Genomic DNA, 16,730 nt, shown 5'->3' with positions numbered 1-16,730 from the left:
CCTGTAGCTCCTTTCTCAGCTTCGCTATCTCCTTGCGTACATTGCCGAACTGGGTTCTGTCCCATGTAGTGAGATTCCCCGACAATGCATGCATTTTTTGTCGCAACTCGTCAACTGTTTCCCCGGGAGTCTGGGCCCAGCCGGTCTCTATAACCGTGGACAACGACGGTTCCCTCTCCCAGCAAAGCTCATACTTAAATGGCCGAGGGACTCGCCTGCATGTGGAGTCATGCAAACGTAGATGGATCGGTACGTGGTCGGAAGTAGCTGCAATTTTGTGCTCAAGGATCGCGCCGAGGAAAGCAAGCATAGCTGCTGGGCTGGCCACACAACGATCTAGTCTCACTCTTCTGTACGATCCGCCTGCCACCTTTTTTCAAAAGTCCATGGGGTTCCCTTGTAGCTGATGTCCGTAAGGCCACAAGTATCCAGCGCGTCCCGAAAAGCATCCATCTGCGCCTGACTGCGATTCCCCACACCGTCATGTTCGTGCAAGTGTAGCACTTCGTTAAAATCTCCCAAAACAAACCAAGGCAGATTATTTGCTCCAACTATCCCTCTCAGCGTGTCCCACGTCTTGTATCTCTCGGGAACTTGTGCTTCCCCATAGACAAAGGTTAGCCTCGTTTTTGTTTCAACCATATCATCCACCGTCACATCAATATGATACTCTGAGTAGCTCACAACTTCAAGATTTATTTCTTCGTTCCAGAAAATACCAAGACCCCCACTTCTACCACTACTACTCACAACAAAACTTTTATTAAAACCAAGTGAGCCTACCAAATTCTCAACTCTCGATCCCTCTATTTGGGTTTCAAGGATACAAACTATAGAGGGGGCAAGTTGCCTCGTCATATCACGAAGCTCGCGAATTGTCGCGGGCTTGCCGGCCCACGACAATTCCAACATAGAAGACTCATTGCGCTAGGCGCGACTCCCCTAGGGAGCCCGCCAAACGCGCATCAAGATTGTTGGTGGTAGGTGTGTTCTTCGTCGGGGTCGGTGGACTTGGTTTGTTTCTCTTTGGGTCCTGCTTCGGCGGAGGGCTGCTGGGGTTCTCAGTTGGCAGCAGGAGCAACATAATGTTTCCCTGCTTAGCAGAAACTGGGACAATCTGGTTGTTCTTCAGGTCTACCCCTGCCGGTGCTCCCCTTTTCTTGCTCCCATCTGCATCATCCATTGCCACATCCCTGCCTGTGTATTCGCTGCTCTCTTCCTCATGATCATATGAGTTGAACTGGGAGCTTGTGCGTCCACCGCCTCTACCCCCATGGCCTCTGCCTCGTCCACCCCTTGTTCCACTTCCTTCTCCCGGCCCTCTTCCTGGACCTCTGAACCATGTAGCCCTTAGGTCCTTGAAGACCAACGCTTTCGGGGTGTGAACCCCGTCTCCACACTCCTTGAACAGATGCCCAAGGTTTCCACAAACAGCACACCAATCCGGTAGCCTTTCATACTTGACTCTGAAAATTACTCGTTCTATTGAATCCTTCTTTTTAACCACTAGCGAAACCACATTCTTGAGAGGCTTGGTGACGTCAATCCTCACCCAGACACGAACAAAATTACCTTCAAAGTCCTGAGATTTTGGTTCCGCAAATATGAATTCTCCCACTGTTGATGACAGGGCTTTAACCTTTGAGAAGAAACCATCAGGAAGATCATGGATTTGGATCCAAATATCAACCTTGTTGAGCTCCACGAGCGATGGTTTTGTGAATCCGTCATATGCCTCCAGAACGACTGCCTTCCCTTTGTACTGCCATGGTCCTTCTCCCATCACCCGTTCCCAGTCACCTAGGCATGCAAATTGGAGCGTATAGAGATTATCCTCAAGGGGTCTGAACTTCACCTCTTGTGCCAGATCCCAAGCCACCCTCATGTTTTTGAAGAACCAATATTGACTGTAGGGTTTGTCGGTGTGAATCCTAGCGAGGGCCATCCATCTAGTCGCCTCCTTAGGCAACTCGTCATCCTCCACTACAACATCCTGTAGATCTTCTTCCCTCAATCCTAGCTCCTCCATCATTGCTTCGAGGTCGGTGATGGCCTGTCCCGAGCTCGATGCAGACTTGTCCATGGTTTCCTCTGGCCCGGGGGGTGTTGCGTTCCACGGGCGGTGCTCGCAGATCCATCAGTTAACCTTACAAAATACTCAGGTGGGCCGACTCATATACTCCCGCGCATGAGCGCCAATTATCTCAGCTGGTGCCAAACTCAAACCCTATTCGGCTCCTACTGCGCTGGTTATACCTTTATTCATGCTTGGCGCACACCCCTCCCAGTCCCAGATTTTTTTTCTTTTCTTTTTCTTTTTTTCCTTTTTCTTTTCTTCCCCCTTGTACTTTTCTTTTCATATTTAATAAATACACAAACTTTTTCAAATTTGAATACTTAATTCGAGTTTATGATTTTTTTAATTCATGAAATTTATTGAATTTGCAAACTTTTTATCCAAAATTCGTGAACATCTTTTTCAAAATGTTGAACTTTTTTCCAAATCTGCGAACCTTTTCTTCCAAAATCCAAGAACTGTTATCAAATATTTGAACTTTTCGATGAAGTTTTTCTATATCCACGGACTTTATTCAGCATCGATGATTATTTTCAAATCCATAATTTTTTTTTGAAGTCATGAACTTTTTGGATTTTTTTAAATCATTTACTTTTTTGAAATTGTGGACTTTTTTGAATTTTGATTTTTTTTCTTTCAAAAGTCAATGGTTTACCCGTTAACTAATCATCCTTTGGCGGGGCAACTATTGACCGAGCGAACCAAGTATGGGGTGTTGCGCTCTGGCGAGCAACCACATTGTTTCTGGACTGGCTGGCCCACGACCGCGGGGCGCGGGCGCCGGTTTGGCTCTCCAGCGCTTCAGGCGCTGAGGAGGAGCACTCGGCGCAAAGGTGCCATTTAGGGGCAGTGCTATGTCTCGCCTGTAGCTAGACCTAGCGTGCACTCATGGTAGGCACCTCCCTAAATGGGCTGGCTCAGGCATGTGGGAGACCATGGGCCCTTTTTATTTAACTTTTCACATTGTTTTCTTATTATTTTTTTAATGTCATTTAGAATTTCAAATATTCTAAATAAATTTATTACAAAAAAACTTTAAACAAAATATTTGAAAAAAAGTTACCAAGAATTTGAAAAGCGTTAAATTTGTATAAAAATATTTTTCTCATGTATACGAAAAATATATAGAGAAAATATGAAAATTTTATGAAATTGTTTGACCATTTATTGAAAATAATTTAATCAATAATTTGCAAAAATGTTAAACGAAAGAGAAACAAAGGAAGAACGAAAGAAAACAAAGACCAAAATATAACAACGAAATAAAGGAAACCAAAGAAGTAATAAGAAAATAATAAAAAAAGGCAACAAAGAAATAAAAAAGAACGAACACATCAACGAACCACCGACGAACGAGCGAACACATATCAGCAATAAAAGAAACCAAACAAACCAACGAAGCTACACTGAACAATCCACCTAGCCAGCGATTGAAAAAAAAATCAAAACAAACCCGCCTAGTTTAAGATAGGGGAAGGAAAAAGCTTAAGCGAGCCAAGACGTATAATCGCTATAAATGAGATATAGCCTTCGCACCATTTAGGAGCTCTCGCTAACTCATTAGTCAAAAACCCATTGTGGCAAGAACCACACGTGCCAACAGCCCAACACTTGTGAATTACCCTCTCCATATCAACGAAGTCACTAATTAAGGAGTTCTCTTTTTTTGCAAAGATCACACCCACCTTCCCAGGTTGCGACAAATGGCGCACTAGCGTGCATGCAGTGTGCCATAGCCTAGGAGTTTTCTCTTTACTAGATGACCTGTTGCGCCAATGGCGCAAAGGCCAAGAGCAAGCCAAGTATTGAAAGAGTACACATAAAAATATTTAGAGACAAATGATTTGGTCAGAAGATTTAATTGAAACATATGGAAATAAAAAACTGCTGCTGGCAGTGTGATGATTTTCTCTAACCAGTGTAAACATACATAAATAGTCTTCTGAAAATATTAGTAGAAGGGCAGTTGATTACATATATAGAACAAGTGATCACAAACTTCTTTTGACCACAGAGACAGTAATGAGGTCTAAAGTGTACATGTAGTATCATACACGAACGGAAATCTAAAGGCTATACATATCTTGCTCAGAGACGCCAAAAGGGAAAAGATACTGGATCGATTGATACGAAATAAAAGGTGGCTGCTGTTGGTTAGGACATATAGACTGAAGGTCACCAGAAACTATCTTATGTAGTCTTCACGCGCTGCTCTGACTTCATGCCAATATAGCGTAACCTCTGCGTCAATTCTGCAATGCTTGGATTAGCTACTACTTTAGTTCTTTTGATAAAACGGTTTTTACACCAGTAGCAGCACCCCTAAGATTAGCAAGTTTCCAGCGAAAGGACCACATGAGAATCACATATCTGTATCCTATATGAAGAGAAACAGAAACCCAACAAGATGATATAAAGAAACAGAGGTATCAAAACTGTAATTGCTATAAGAACAGAAGCTTGATTGCACAAGGTTTCTTATTGCTATAAGAACAGAAGCTTGATTACAGTGTGATAAAAATAACAAGCGCATAAAGATTGGACACAGCAAATAGAACACAACATAAATAAGCAGTAGATGTACCGAATCTTAATACGTAGCTAATTTAACTATATGGCTAATTAGTTTGCATGTACGAAGCAAGTTACTTTTGATGCAACAAGAAGAGTTGCTTGTATATGCAACAGGAAAATAAATAAAACGTATATTAGATTTTGAAGTAAAATGATGTTTTATTGGGCCTATGATCCATTTGAATATAGCTGTGGCAGAAAAGTAGTTTGATCAAATGGCATAACATGCATCGTGTGAAGAAGAAAGCATTTTTGAGAGCCACAGAGAACGATGCTTTGGTTGTCAAATAAGACAAGGTAAAGGAAGAACAAGAGGCGGCACGCCATATCTTACGTTGAACTGGTTGGATGTAACAGACTATGAGTCTTTACCTCTTGGCTTTAGACTGTTCAACAAGAATGTTCTTTGGCTCTTCAGTAGCTGCAGCTTCAGTTTCCTAACCAACCTGTTTAGTTTGCTGCTATTAAATATCATTGTACAGGAAGCATGGTTTGTGCAAAAGAGGAAAGGTATTTGCATATAAAACATAGGCATCGACACTTGACACAGCTTAGTTACTCTCTCACTGGTAGGCACTAAAGATAGAACGCACTCGTTTATAATTTTCAGCTACTTGGTTCGTTGGTGTTAGAATTGCTCTTTCTTTTAGATAATCAACGTCAGAATACCTAGTAGGAACATCTTTGTATACAACCTGAACAATGGCATCAATTTTGTCACCATCAGTATGTATTAAAAGCTCATCAGGGATGGTTATCCATGATGGATCCGACTCCCCCTCATGGGCAACAGCAGGCGGCAAGAAATTAATGAACAACAAGATTCAGACAAACAAGCAGAAGCATTAAAGCAGTGCACAGGAGCATTAAAGCATATTATCTAAACATTGTGGAAATTGTGCATAAGGCCTGAAGACTGAATCAATTCAGCATTATTGGTCAACCCTACTGTTGGTATCTTTTAAATTTTTCTGATACATCTGGTCTCAGCAGCTACTAAAAGAACTGGTTCAAATAACTCCATATGAGCATTCTAGATTATCAAACCTTTTGAAATTTCTTTCTTGTCACACATCTTTAATGACCAAGATAGAAGAGAAATAGACTGCACACAAAACATAGCAACAACCAACATTTAGTCTGGATCAGACAAACTATATTGGATGTTATGCGAGTTAAGACTGATGAATAGAGATATGCTGAGAAAATGTTTAACCAAACCAGAGACATGAAGACCATTTTTCTGAATCAAAAAGGGCAGCTACAATTGTGTGTGTTAAATAGAAACGATAATAGCTCAAATAGGCGGAGAAATAACATAAAAACTCTTAAATCAGGACCATGGCCGATTCATCAAGAACCAAAACAAATTAGCCATCATGAATTGATGATACTTGGGGTAGCTCGTCTAAATGAAACTAAATTTCAACCACAGTTACTCAGTTTCAAAGAAAACACTACATATTCAGTTCCAAATGGACTCGGCACGCATTGACTGAAAAATAGCTCATGTCCCAAGATAGTAAACTGATAACACATTTATGGTGTTCGTGATAAACTGAATTTATTAACAAATCTAAATAGAGGCCAGGTGTACCAAACCCCATGCCCATGCAAACCTAGCCATCTTCATGGTCTGTGCGTGAAGACAAGAAGGAAATCAAAGCACTTTTAAACTACCGAGCAATCCTTAGAACCAATACACTGTCTAGAAATCATAGGAACCTACACTCAGAGCAGAAGCAACCAAACTAGAGAAAAACCTGCAAAATCTTCTTATCCAGCCAACGAATATACAGACGTAGACAACACACGACCTACCTTGGACCAAACCAAATCGAGCAACAAACTAACAAGGGAGCGGCCACACCCATCGAGATGTAGGGCCAAACGCAGCAACAGGAATTAAAATAAACTACATTCTACGTGCAGCAGCAAAAATAAATCTGATTCACCTTAACAAATCTAATGATTATACACACAATACTTTTGCTTCTTTTAACTTCACCATAGGCTGATTGTCAGTTTGTACTTCTGTGATATAAAGTATGAACATATTTTCAGCAAACTATACTATTTTATCCAAGCACCGAGAAGTAAGATATTACTTTATCAAAGCATAAATTATCATCTACAATTATATAGCTTAAAAGCCATGAAGATATACCAGTTTGTGTACATTTAACAAGATGTTAGATACTAATTCCCCTCCAATCTGTGTGAATCCTTAGGATAAAAAAATTCCTATGACAATACTTACAGATCCCAGTATACAACACCAACAAGTGTATCCATGTTTCCAGAAAAAAAATATTACCAAATCTTTTGGTTGCAATGAATCTAAGAAAGCAAAATTTGAACAATAGCACCGAAAACACCAAAAGCCCGGCTCGACTACATTTGAACAATAGCATTGTTGCCTTGTCAGCTATCTGCACACTTGTAAAATTATATCAATTTTTAAAATCTGTTTTCAAAGTACTTCTCGTCTATGAGAAAAAGATTCCATTGCAAGTACCTATATGCACACAACATTCATGCAAATAAAGAATACATATTAGAGCCTTGATCACCACATTCACTTCAAAGCTCGCTAAAAAATTCATACAGAGAATATAGATATGCAGTTGAGCCTGCAACCTAAACCTTGGGTTCATAGAAAAGTAGTAATTAAGGGTAACAATAAAAAGCAAAAGCATATCCTCTTCCCATCAAGTACTGATGCATGTAATATATATGGTCCAGGGATATAAAAAGTAGCTAATTCCACATTCATTGACCCATAGTGTGCTTAATCGAAAATAGTACAATCTATGTTAATCAACTAAATGGCAACTGTAGAAAGGGAAATAGTACAATGTATGTTAATCGACTAAATGGTAAATGTAGAAAGGGAAATGGGGATAAGATGCAACCTTCATGTCTTCATTAGTTCATTAGTATCAGTCTCATCACGAGAAGCAAGCCATCTGGATAAAATCCAATCCCCTCACAAAAATCTCAATTCACCTTCCATCTTATGTATAAATAGCCAATAGCAATGGCTCCAATCAGCAATAACAGTTAAAATGTAAGCTACATGGCCTGCAAGAGAATGATTTTGCTTCAGTCCTTGTAAAAGAACAAGCTTTTGCTTAACTTAGCTAGATAAAATACAGAATTTAGATTACAGGCAAAACTTCACACATCCGCTACTCCAACCAGTTGTAATCCATCCAAGCAAAAGAAATCACATCATGGGAAAAAGAAAGAATTTTGCCAACCTTGGTGCTGTGAGCGAGAAGAAGATGTGCCGGCCGGTGGCTAAGCGAGCTCCATGGAAGGGTTGGGGGAGACAAGACCGGTGGGAGTCAACAGCCAACACCATGGCCGGTCCAAACAGAGCCACCTCGCTCGTCGGCAATCGCTCCTCCCCTCCTTCTCTGGCCGACGAGGCCCTAGAGGACCCACATCCGCCACCCGTCATTAGGCGCATCTTTTTAGAATTTTTGCAGCTAAGCACATGGGTGAACAGAGAGATAAGAAGAGTCATTAGTCACTGACTTTTTTTAACTTGCAGTGCAATAAGAAGAAAACTTGGTGATGTTGTCCCCAAAGAGGTCCAGGATAACCTGATTACCAAACAATACACTAAGTGATTAGGCAGAAAATCACGCATCTTTTTGATGAATTTTAGATGCGCCAAATGCTTAAATCGGTATTTGAATCAAACAACATCTACAAATTTGGGACTGTTTATTATTTGTTGATTGTTCTCAAGTCTAATTCATTATAGATCTATTTGTAGGATTAGCATTCCTCTTCCAATCAATAAGGCTCAGCAATTTCCCGTCATTTCCTTGACAACGAGCACTGCTCGACAGAGTTAATTTTCTTATGGCAAAAATCTTTCAGTCACAAATGGTCGAAAATTATCTATATGTACTTTGTAGATACCCAACGAAATTATCTATATGTACCCAACAATAGGAAAAACTGAGAAGTAAGCTTGCAAATACATATCATTACCAAGAATACTTGTTTAGATAAATTCCAAAGAGCTGACTACATAGATTCAAAAGTCCAATATGCTTGAAGAAGTTTAGATACTCATTAGAAATAAGTGAACAAAAACAATAGAGTATATCTAGAAGAGCAATACCTAGGCTGTAAGACATGCGTACACAATTTTCGCAAAGCCTAATCATTTGGAGAAATCCAGACCATAGGAGGCCTAATGCTACCCTCGCCGAGTGAGAAGCGCATAATACAAACATGGAAACAGCCAGTCAATGATTTAGCAACTTATTGGCTTTGAGACTCTAGATTCATAACAATAGATATGCAGTTCTACAAAAGCATATTCTGCCATCACTCGGCTATCTGGGTGGCGCATCCATTCGGGGTAGCAGGCAGGCCAATCTGAAATCATGGTGCACGCTGGCACCGGATCCTAATAGAACTTACCTAATACGAGGGATGGGAAGAGGATGAACCGGAGAGGGAACGAAAGGGACTGAAGGAAGACCTGTGGCGGCGACGATGCCGTCCTTCCCAGCCTCGTACCCTCTCAGATCGGGGCCCGAAGCAGCCGCTCCCGCCTCCGTGGTCTCGTGCCCGAGTGGCGCCTCTTCACATCTCGACGCCGCCACCACCGCTCCTCTCGCCTCTTCATAGGTCGATGCCGCCGCCGTTGCTCTTCTCGTGCCGCCGCCGCCGCATCCGCCGCTCCCACGCCTCGATCCAACCGACCCCGCATCGGCCGCTCCCCCGCCTCGAGCCGGCGCCACCGTCGCCGGGAAGCTCGCCTCCGCACCCGGGGCGGACGAGAGGGGAGTGGGGAGGCGGCTGCGGTGGGAGGGAGGAGGAGGCGGCGGCTAGGGTTCTTGAGGTGGGAGGAGGGGGAGGGGAACACGGGCTCGTTTGGGAGGAGGGGGAGGGGTACGCTAGCTCGTTTCCCTTCGCTCGCTCGCAAGAGAATGATTTTGCTTCAGTCGTTGTAAAAGAACAAGCATTTGCTTAACTTAGCTAGATAAAATACAGAATTTAGATTACAGGCAAAACTTCACACATCCGCTACTCCAACCAGTTGTAATCCATCCAAGCAAAAGAAATCACATCATGGGAAAAAGAAAGAATTTTGCCTACCTTGGTGCTGTGAGCGAGAAGAAGATGTGCCGGCCGGTGGCTAAGCGAGCTCCATGGAAGGGTTGGGGGAGACAAGACCGGTGGGAGTCAACAGCCAACACCATGGCCGGTCCAAACAGAGCCACCTCGCTCGTCGGCAATCGCTCCTCCCCTCCTTCTCTGGCCGACGAGGCCCTAGAGGACCCACATCCGCCACCCGTCATTAGGCGCATCTTTTTAGAATTTTTGCAGCTAAGCACATGGGTGAACAGAGAGATAAGAAGAGTCATTAGTCACTGACTTTTTTAACTTGCAGTGCATTAAGAAGAAAACTTGGTGATGTTGTCCCCAAAGAGGTCCAGGATAACCTGATTACCAAACAATACACTAAGTGATTAGGCAGAAAATCACGCATCTTTTTGATGAATTTTAGATGCGCCAAATGCTTAAATCGGTATTTGAATCAAACAACATCTACAAATTTGGGACTGTTTATTATTTGTTGATTGTTCTCAAGTCTAATTCATTATAGATCTATTTGTAGGATTAGCATTCCTCTTCCAATCAATAAGGCTCAGCAATTTCCCGTCATTTCCTTGACAACGAGCACTGCTCGACAGAGTTAATTTTCTTATGGCAAAAATCTTTCAGTCACAAATGGTCGAAAATTATCTATATGTACTTTGTAGATACCCAACGAAATTATCTATATGTGACAGAGTTAATTTTCTTATGGAAAAAATCTTTCAGTCACAAATGGTCGAAAATTATCTATATGTACTTTGTAGATACCCAACGAAATTATCTATATGTACCCAACAATAGATAAAACTGAGAAGTAAGCTTGCAAATACATATCATTACCAAAAATACTTGTCTAGATAAATTCCAAAGAGCTGGCTACATAGATTCAAAAGTCCAATATGCTTGAAGAAGTTTAAATACTCATTAGAATTAAGTGAACAAAAACAACAGAGTATATCTATAAGAGCAATACCTAGGCTGTAAGACATGCGTACACAATTTTCGCAAAGCCTAATCATTTGGAGAAATCCAGACCATAGGAGGCCTAATGCTCCCCTCGCCGAGTGAGAGTGAGAAGCGCATAATACAAACATGGAAACAGCCAGTCAATGATTTAGCAACTTATTGGCTTTGAGACTCTAGATTCATAACAAATAGATATGCAGTTCTACAAAAGCATATTCTGCCATCACTCGGCTGACTGGGTGGCGCATCCATTCGGGGTAGCAGGCAGACCAATCTGAAATCATGGTGCACGGTGGCACCGGATCCTAATAGAACTTACCTAATACGAGGGATGGGAAGAGGATGAACCGGAGAGGGAACGAAAGGGACTGAAGGAAGACCTGTGACGGCGACGATGTCGTCCTTCCCTGCCTCGTACCCTCTCGGATCGGGGCCCGAAACAGCCGCTCCCGCCTCCGTGGTCTCGCGCCCGAGCGGCGCCTCTTCACATCTCAACGCCGCCACCACCGCTCCTCTCGCCTCTTCATAGGTCGATGCCGCCGCCGTTGCTCTTCTCGTGCCGCCGCCGCCGCATCCGCCGCTCCCACGCCTCGATCCAACCGACCCCGCATCGGCCGCTCCCCCGCCTCGAGCCGGCGCCACCGTCGCCGGGAAGCTCGCCTCCGCACCCGGGGCGGACGAGAGGGGAGTGGGGAGGCGGTTGCGGTGGGAGGGAGGAGGAGGCGGCGGCTAGGGTTCTTGAGGTGGGAGGAGGGGGAGGGGAACACGGGCTCGTTTGGGAGGAGGGGGAGGGGTACGCTGGCTCGTTTCCCTTCGCTCGCTCGCAAGAGAATGATTTTGCTTCAGTCGGTGTAAAAGAACAAGCTTTTGCTTAACTTAGCTAGATAAAATACAGAATTTAGATTACAGGCAAAACTTCACACATCCGCTACTCCAACCAGTTGTAATCCATCCAAGCAAAAGAAATCACATCATGGGAAAAAGAAAGAATTTTGCCTACCTTGGTGCTGTGAGCGAGAAGAAGATGTGCCGGCCGGTGGCTAAGCGAGCTCCATGGAAGGGTTGGGGGAGACAAGACCGGTGGGAGTCAACAGCCAACACCATGGCCGGTCCAAACAGAGCCACCTCGCTCGTCGGCAACCGCTCCTCCCCTCCTTCTCTGGCCGACGAGGCCCTAGAGGACGCACATCCACCACCCGTCATTAGGCGCATCTTTTTAGAATTTTTGCAGCTAAGCACATGGGTGAACAGAGAGATAAGAAGAGTCATTAGTCACTGACTTTTTTTAACTTACAGTGCATTAAGAAGAAAACTTGGTGATGTTGTCCCCAAAAAGGTCCAGGATAACCTGATTACCAAACAATACACTAAGTGATTAGGCAGAAAATCACGCATCCTTTTTGATGAATTTTAGATGCGCCAAATGCTTAAATCGGTATTTGAATCAAACAACATCTACAAATTTGGGACTGTTTATTATTTGTTGATTGTTCTCAAGTCTAATTCATTATAGATCTATTTGTAGGATTAGCATTCCTCTTCCAGTCAATAAGGCTCAGCAATATCCCGTCATTTCCTTGACAACGAGCACTGCTCGACAGAGTTAATTTTCTTATGGCAAAAATCTTTCAGTCACAAATGGTCGAAAATTATCTATATGTACTTTGTAGATACCCAACGAAATTATCTATATATACCCAACAATAGAAAAAACTGAGAAGTAAGCTTGCAAATACATATCATTACCAAAAATACTTGTCTACATAAATTCCAAAGAGCTGGCTACATAGATTCAAAAGTCCAATATGCCTGAAGAAGTTTAGATACTCATTAGAATTAAGCGAACAGAAACAATAGAGTATATCTAGAAGAGCAATACCTAGGCTGTAAGACATGCGTACACAATTTTCGCAAAGCCTAATCATTTGGAGAAATCCAGACCATAGGAGGCCTAATGCTCCCCTCGCCGAGTGAGAAGCGCATAATACAAACATGGAAACAGCCAGTCAATGATTTAGTAACTTATTGGCTTTGAGACTCTAGATTCATAACAAATAGATATGCAGTTCTACAAAAGCATATTCTGCCATCACTCGGCTGACTGGGTGGCACATCCATTCGGGGTAGTAGGCAGGCCAATCTGAAATCATGGCGCACGGTGGCACCGGATCCTAATAGAACTTACCTAATACGAGGGATGGGAAGAGGATGAACCGGAGAGGGAACGAAAGGGATTGAAGGAAGACCTGTGACGGCGACGATGCCGTCCTTCCCTACCTCGTACCCTCTCAGATCGGGGCCCGAAGCAGCCGCTCCCGCCTCCGTGGTCTCGCGCCCGTGCGGCGCCTCTTCACATCTCGACGCCGCCACCACCGCTCCTCTCGCCTCTTCATAGGTCGACGCCCCCGCCGTTGCTCTTCTCGTGCCGCCGCCGCCGCATCCGCCGCTCCCACGCCTCGATCCAGCCGACCCCGCATCGGCCGCTCCCCCGCCTCGAGCCGGCGCCACCGTTGCCGGGAAGCTCGCCTCCGCACCCGGGGCGGACGAGAGGGGAGTGGGGAGGCGGCTGCGGTGGGAGGGAGGAGGAGGAGGCGGCGGCTAGGGTTCCTGAGGTGGGAGGAGGGGGAGGGGAACACGGGCTCGTTTGGGAGGAGGGGAGGGTGACGCCGGAAGGTTTTGTCAATCCTAAGAATGCTGACAAAGTATGCAAGCTCCAGCGCTCAATCTATGGGCTGGTGCAGGCATCTCGGAGTTGGAACATTCGCTTTGATGAGATGATCAAAGCGTTTGGGTTTACGCAGACTTATGGAGAAGCCTGTGTTTACAAGAAAGTGAGTGGGAGCTCTGTAGGATTTCTCTTATTATATGTGGATGACATACTATTGATGGGAAATGATATAGAATTCTTGGAAAGTATAAAGGCCTACTTGAATAAGTGTTTTTCAATGAAGGACCTTGGAGAAGCTGCTTACATATTAGGCATCAAGATCTATAGAGATAGATCGAGACGCCTCATAGGTCTTTCACAAAGCACATACCTTGACAAGATATTGAAGAAGTTCAATATGGACCAGTCCAAGAAGGGATTCTTGCCTGTATTGCAAGGTGTGAGATTGAGCACGGCTCAATGCCCGACCACGGCAGAAGATAGAGAAAAGATGAGTGTCGTCCCCTATGCCTCGGCCATAGGGTCTATTATGTATGCCATGCTGTGTACCAGACCTGATGTAAACCTTGCCGTAAGTTTGGTAGGAAGGTACCAAAGTAATCCCGGCATGGAACACTGGACAGCGGTCAAGAACATCCTGAAGTACCTGAAAAGGACTAAGGATGTGTTTCTCGTTTATGGAGGTGACGAAGAGCTCATCGTAAAGGGTTACGTCGATGCTAGCTTGGACACAGATCTGGATGACTAAGTCACAAACCGGATACGTGTATATTTTGAATGGTGGGGCAGTCAGCTGGTGCAGTTGCAAGCAAAGCGTCATGGCGGGATCTACATGTGAAGCGGAGTACATGGCAGCCTCGGAGGCAGCACATGAAGCAATCTGGATGAAGGAGTTCATTGCCGACCTAGGAGTTATTCCCACTGCATCGGGGCCGATGACTCTCTTCTGTGACAACACTGGAGCTGTTGCCCTTGCCAAGGAGCCCAGGTTTCACAGGAAGACCAGGCACATCAAGCGTCGCTTCAACTCCATTCGTGAAAGTGTTCAAAATGGAGACATAGATATTTGTAAAGTACATACGGACCTGAATGTAGCAGATCCGTTGACTAAACCTCTCCCTAGAGCAAAACATGATCATCACATCATTAGGAGAATGATGTGATGGACAAGACCCAATCCTAAGCCTAGCACAAGATCGTGTAGTTCGTTTGCTAAGAGCTTTTCTAATGTCAAGTATCATTTCCTCAGACCATGACATTGTGCAACTCCCGGATACCGTAGGAATGCTTTCGGTGTACCAAACGTCACAACGTAACTAGGTGGCTATAAAGGTGCAAACTACAGGTATCTCCGAAAGTGTCTGTTGGGTTGGCACGGATCGAGACTGGGATTTGTCACTCCGTGTATGACGGAGAGGTATCTCTGGGCCCACTCGGTAATGCATCATCATAATGAGCTCAATGTGACTAAGGGGTTAGCCACGAGATCATGCGTTATGGTACGAGTAAAGTGACTTGCCGGTAACGAGATTGAACAAGGTATTGGGATACCGACGATCGAATCTCGGGCAAGTAACATACCGATAGACAAAGGGAATTGTATACGGGATTGATTGAATCCTCGACATCGTGGTTCATCCGATGAGATCATCGAGGAGCATGTGGGAGACAACATGGGTATCCAGATCCCGATGTTGGTTATTGACCGGAGAGTCGTCTCGGTCATGTCTGCGTGTCTCCCGAACCCGTAGGGTCTACACACTTAAGGTTCGGTGACGCTAGGGTTGTAGAGATATTAGTATGCGGTAACCCGAAAGTTGTTCGGAGTCCCGGATGAGATCCCGGACGTCACGAGGAGTTCCGTAATGGTCCGGAGGTAAAGATTTATATATGGGAAGTCTTGTTTTGGTCGCCGGAAAAGTTTCGCGCATTATCGGTATTGTACCGGGAGTGCGGAAAGGGGTCCGGGGGTCCACCAAGGGGTCCACCTGCCCCGAGGGGCCACATGGGCTGTGGGGTGTGCGCCTTGGCCTATATGGGCCAAGGGAACCAGCCCCAAGAGGCCCATGCGCCAAGAGATAAGATAAAGGGAGAGTCCTAAAGGGGGAAGGCACCTCCGAGGTGCCTTGGGGAGGATGGACTCCTCCCTGGCCGCACCCTTCCTTGGAGGAAGGGCCAAGGCTGCGCCCCCCTCTCCCTTGGCCCTATATATAGTGGGGGGAGGGAGGGCAGCAAACCCTAAGCCCTGGCGCCTCCCTCTCCCTCCCGTGACACATCTCCCTCCTCCCGCAGCGCTTGGCGAAGCCCTGTTGGAATCCCGCTACTTCCACCACCACGCCGTCGTGCTGCTGGATCTCCATCAACCTCTCCTCCCCCCTTGCTGGATCAAGAAGGAGGAGACGTCGCTGCTCCGTACGTGTGTTGAACGCGGAGGTGCCGTCCGTTCGGCGCTAGGATCATCGGTGATTTGGATCACGACGAGTACGACTCCATCAACCCCGTTCTCTTGAACGCTTCCGCTCGCGATCTACAAGGGTATGTAGATGCACTCCTTCCCTCTCGTTGCTAGATAACTCCATAGATTGATCTTGGTGATGCGTAGAAAATTTTGAATTTCTGCTACGTTCCCCAACAGTGGCATCATGAGCTAGGTCTATGCGTAGTTTCTATGCACGAGTAGAACACAAAGTAGTTGTGGGCGTCGATTTTGTCAATTTACTTGCCGTTACTAGTCTTATCTTGATTCGGCGGCATCGTGGGATGAAGCGGCCCGGACCGACCTTACACGTACACTTACGTGAGACAGGTTCCACCGACTGACATGCACTAGTTGCATAAGGTGGCTAGCGGGTGTCTGTCTCTCCCACTTTAGTCGGATCGGATTCGATGAAAAGGGTCCTTATGAAGGGTAAATAGAAATTGGCATATCACGTTGTGGCTTTTGCGTAGGTAAGAAACGTTCTTGCTAGAATCCCATAGCAGCCACGTAAAACATGCAACAACAATTAGAGGACGTCTAACTTGTTTTTGCAGGGTATGCTATGTGATGTGATATGGCCAAAAGGATGTGATGAATGATATATGTGATGTATGAGATTGATCATGTTCTTGTAATAGGAATCACGACTTGCATGTCGATGAGTATGACAACCGGCAGGAGCCATAGGAGTTGTCTTAATTTATTGTATGACCTGCGTGTCAATGAAAACGCCATGTAATTACTTTACTTTATTGCTAACCGTTAGCCATAGTAGTAGAAGTAATAGTTGGCGAGACAACTTCATGAAGACACGATGATGGAGATCATGGTGTCAT

At 44.8% G+C, this 16,730-nt stretch overlaps 1 protein-coding gene across 30 annotated transcripts; it reads right to left on the bottom strand.

Annotated features, from left to right (window-relative positions):
• Positions 1 to 3,948: 3,948 nt before the first annotated feature.
• On the bottom strand, positions 3,949 to 13,092 carry LOC123180671 (uncharacterized). 30 transcript variants are annotated; one of them, XR_006491183.1, is made up of 9 exons: positions 12,933 to 13,092; positions 11,748 to 11,978; positions 10,059 to 11,558; positions 9,779 to 9,952; positions 9,098 to 9,658; positions 7,915 to 8,145; positions 7,567 to 7,735; positions 5,024 to 5,097; positions 3,949 to 4,454 (listed from the first exon to the last, which is right to left on the bottom strand). XR_006491183.1 is itself a non-coding variant. In XM_044592761.1 (8 exons), exons 1-3 carry the CDS (start codon positions 12,014 to 12,016, stop codon positions 9,201 to 9,203), a joined length of 918 nt encoding a protein of 305 aa, XP_044448696.1. In that variant the 5' UTR covers positions 12,017 to 12,296; the 3' UTR covers positions 3,949 to 4,454; positions 4,986 to 5,097; positions 5,699 to 5,756; positions 7,567 to 7,735; positions 7,915 to 8,145; positions 9,098 to 9,200. The 30 variants fall into 30 exon arrangements, 19 of the variants coding, with proteins under 19 accessions (XP_044448696.1, XP_044448706.1, XP_044448691.1 ...); XR_006491181.1 differs by having other exon boundaries at positions 9,098 to 9,589; positions 12,933 to 13,091; XR_006491184.1 differs by lacking the exon at positions 9,098 to 9,658 and having other exon boundaries at positions 10,059 to 10,125; positions 10,755 to 11,558; positions 12,933 to 13,089.
• Positions 13,093 to 16,730: the final 3,638 nt, after the last annotated feature.

This window comes from Triticum aestivum, chromosome 1D (assembly GCF_018294505.1).
Source record: "Triticum aestivum cultivar Chinese Spring chromosome 1D, IWGSC CS RefSeq v2.1, whole genome shotgun sequence".
NCBI lineage: Eukaryota > Viridiplantae > Streptophyta > Magnoliopsida > Poales > Poaceae > Triticum > Triticum aestivum.
The sequence above is the reverse complement of the archived record's forward strand: the minus strand, read 5'-3'. Positions and strand labels throughout refer to the sequence as shown.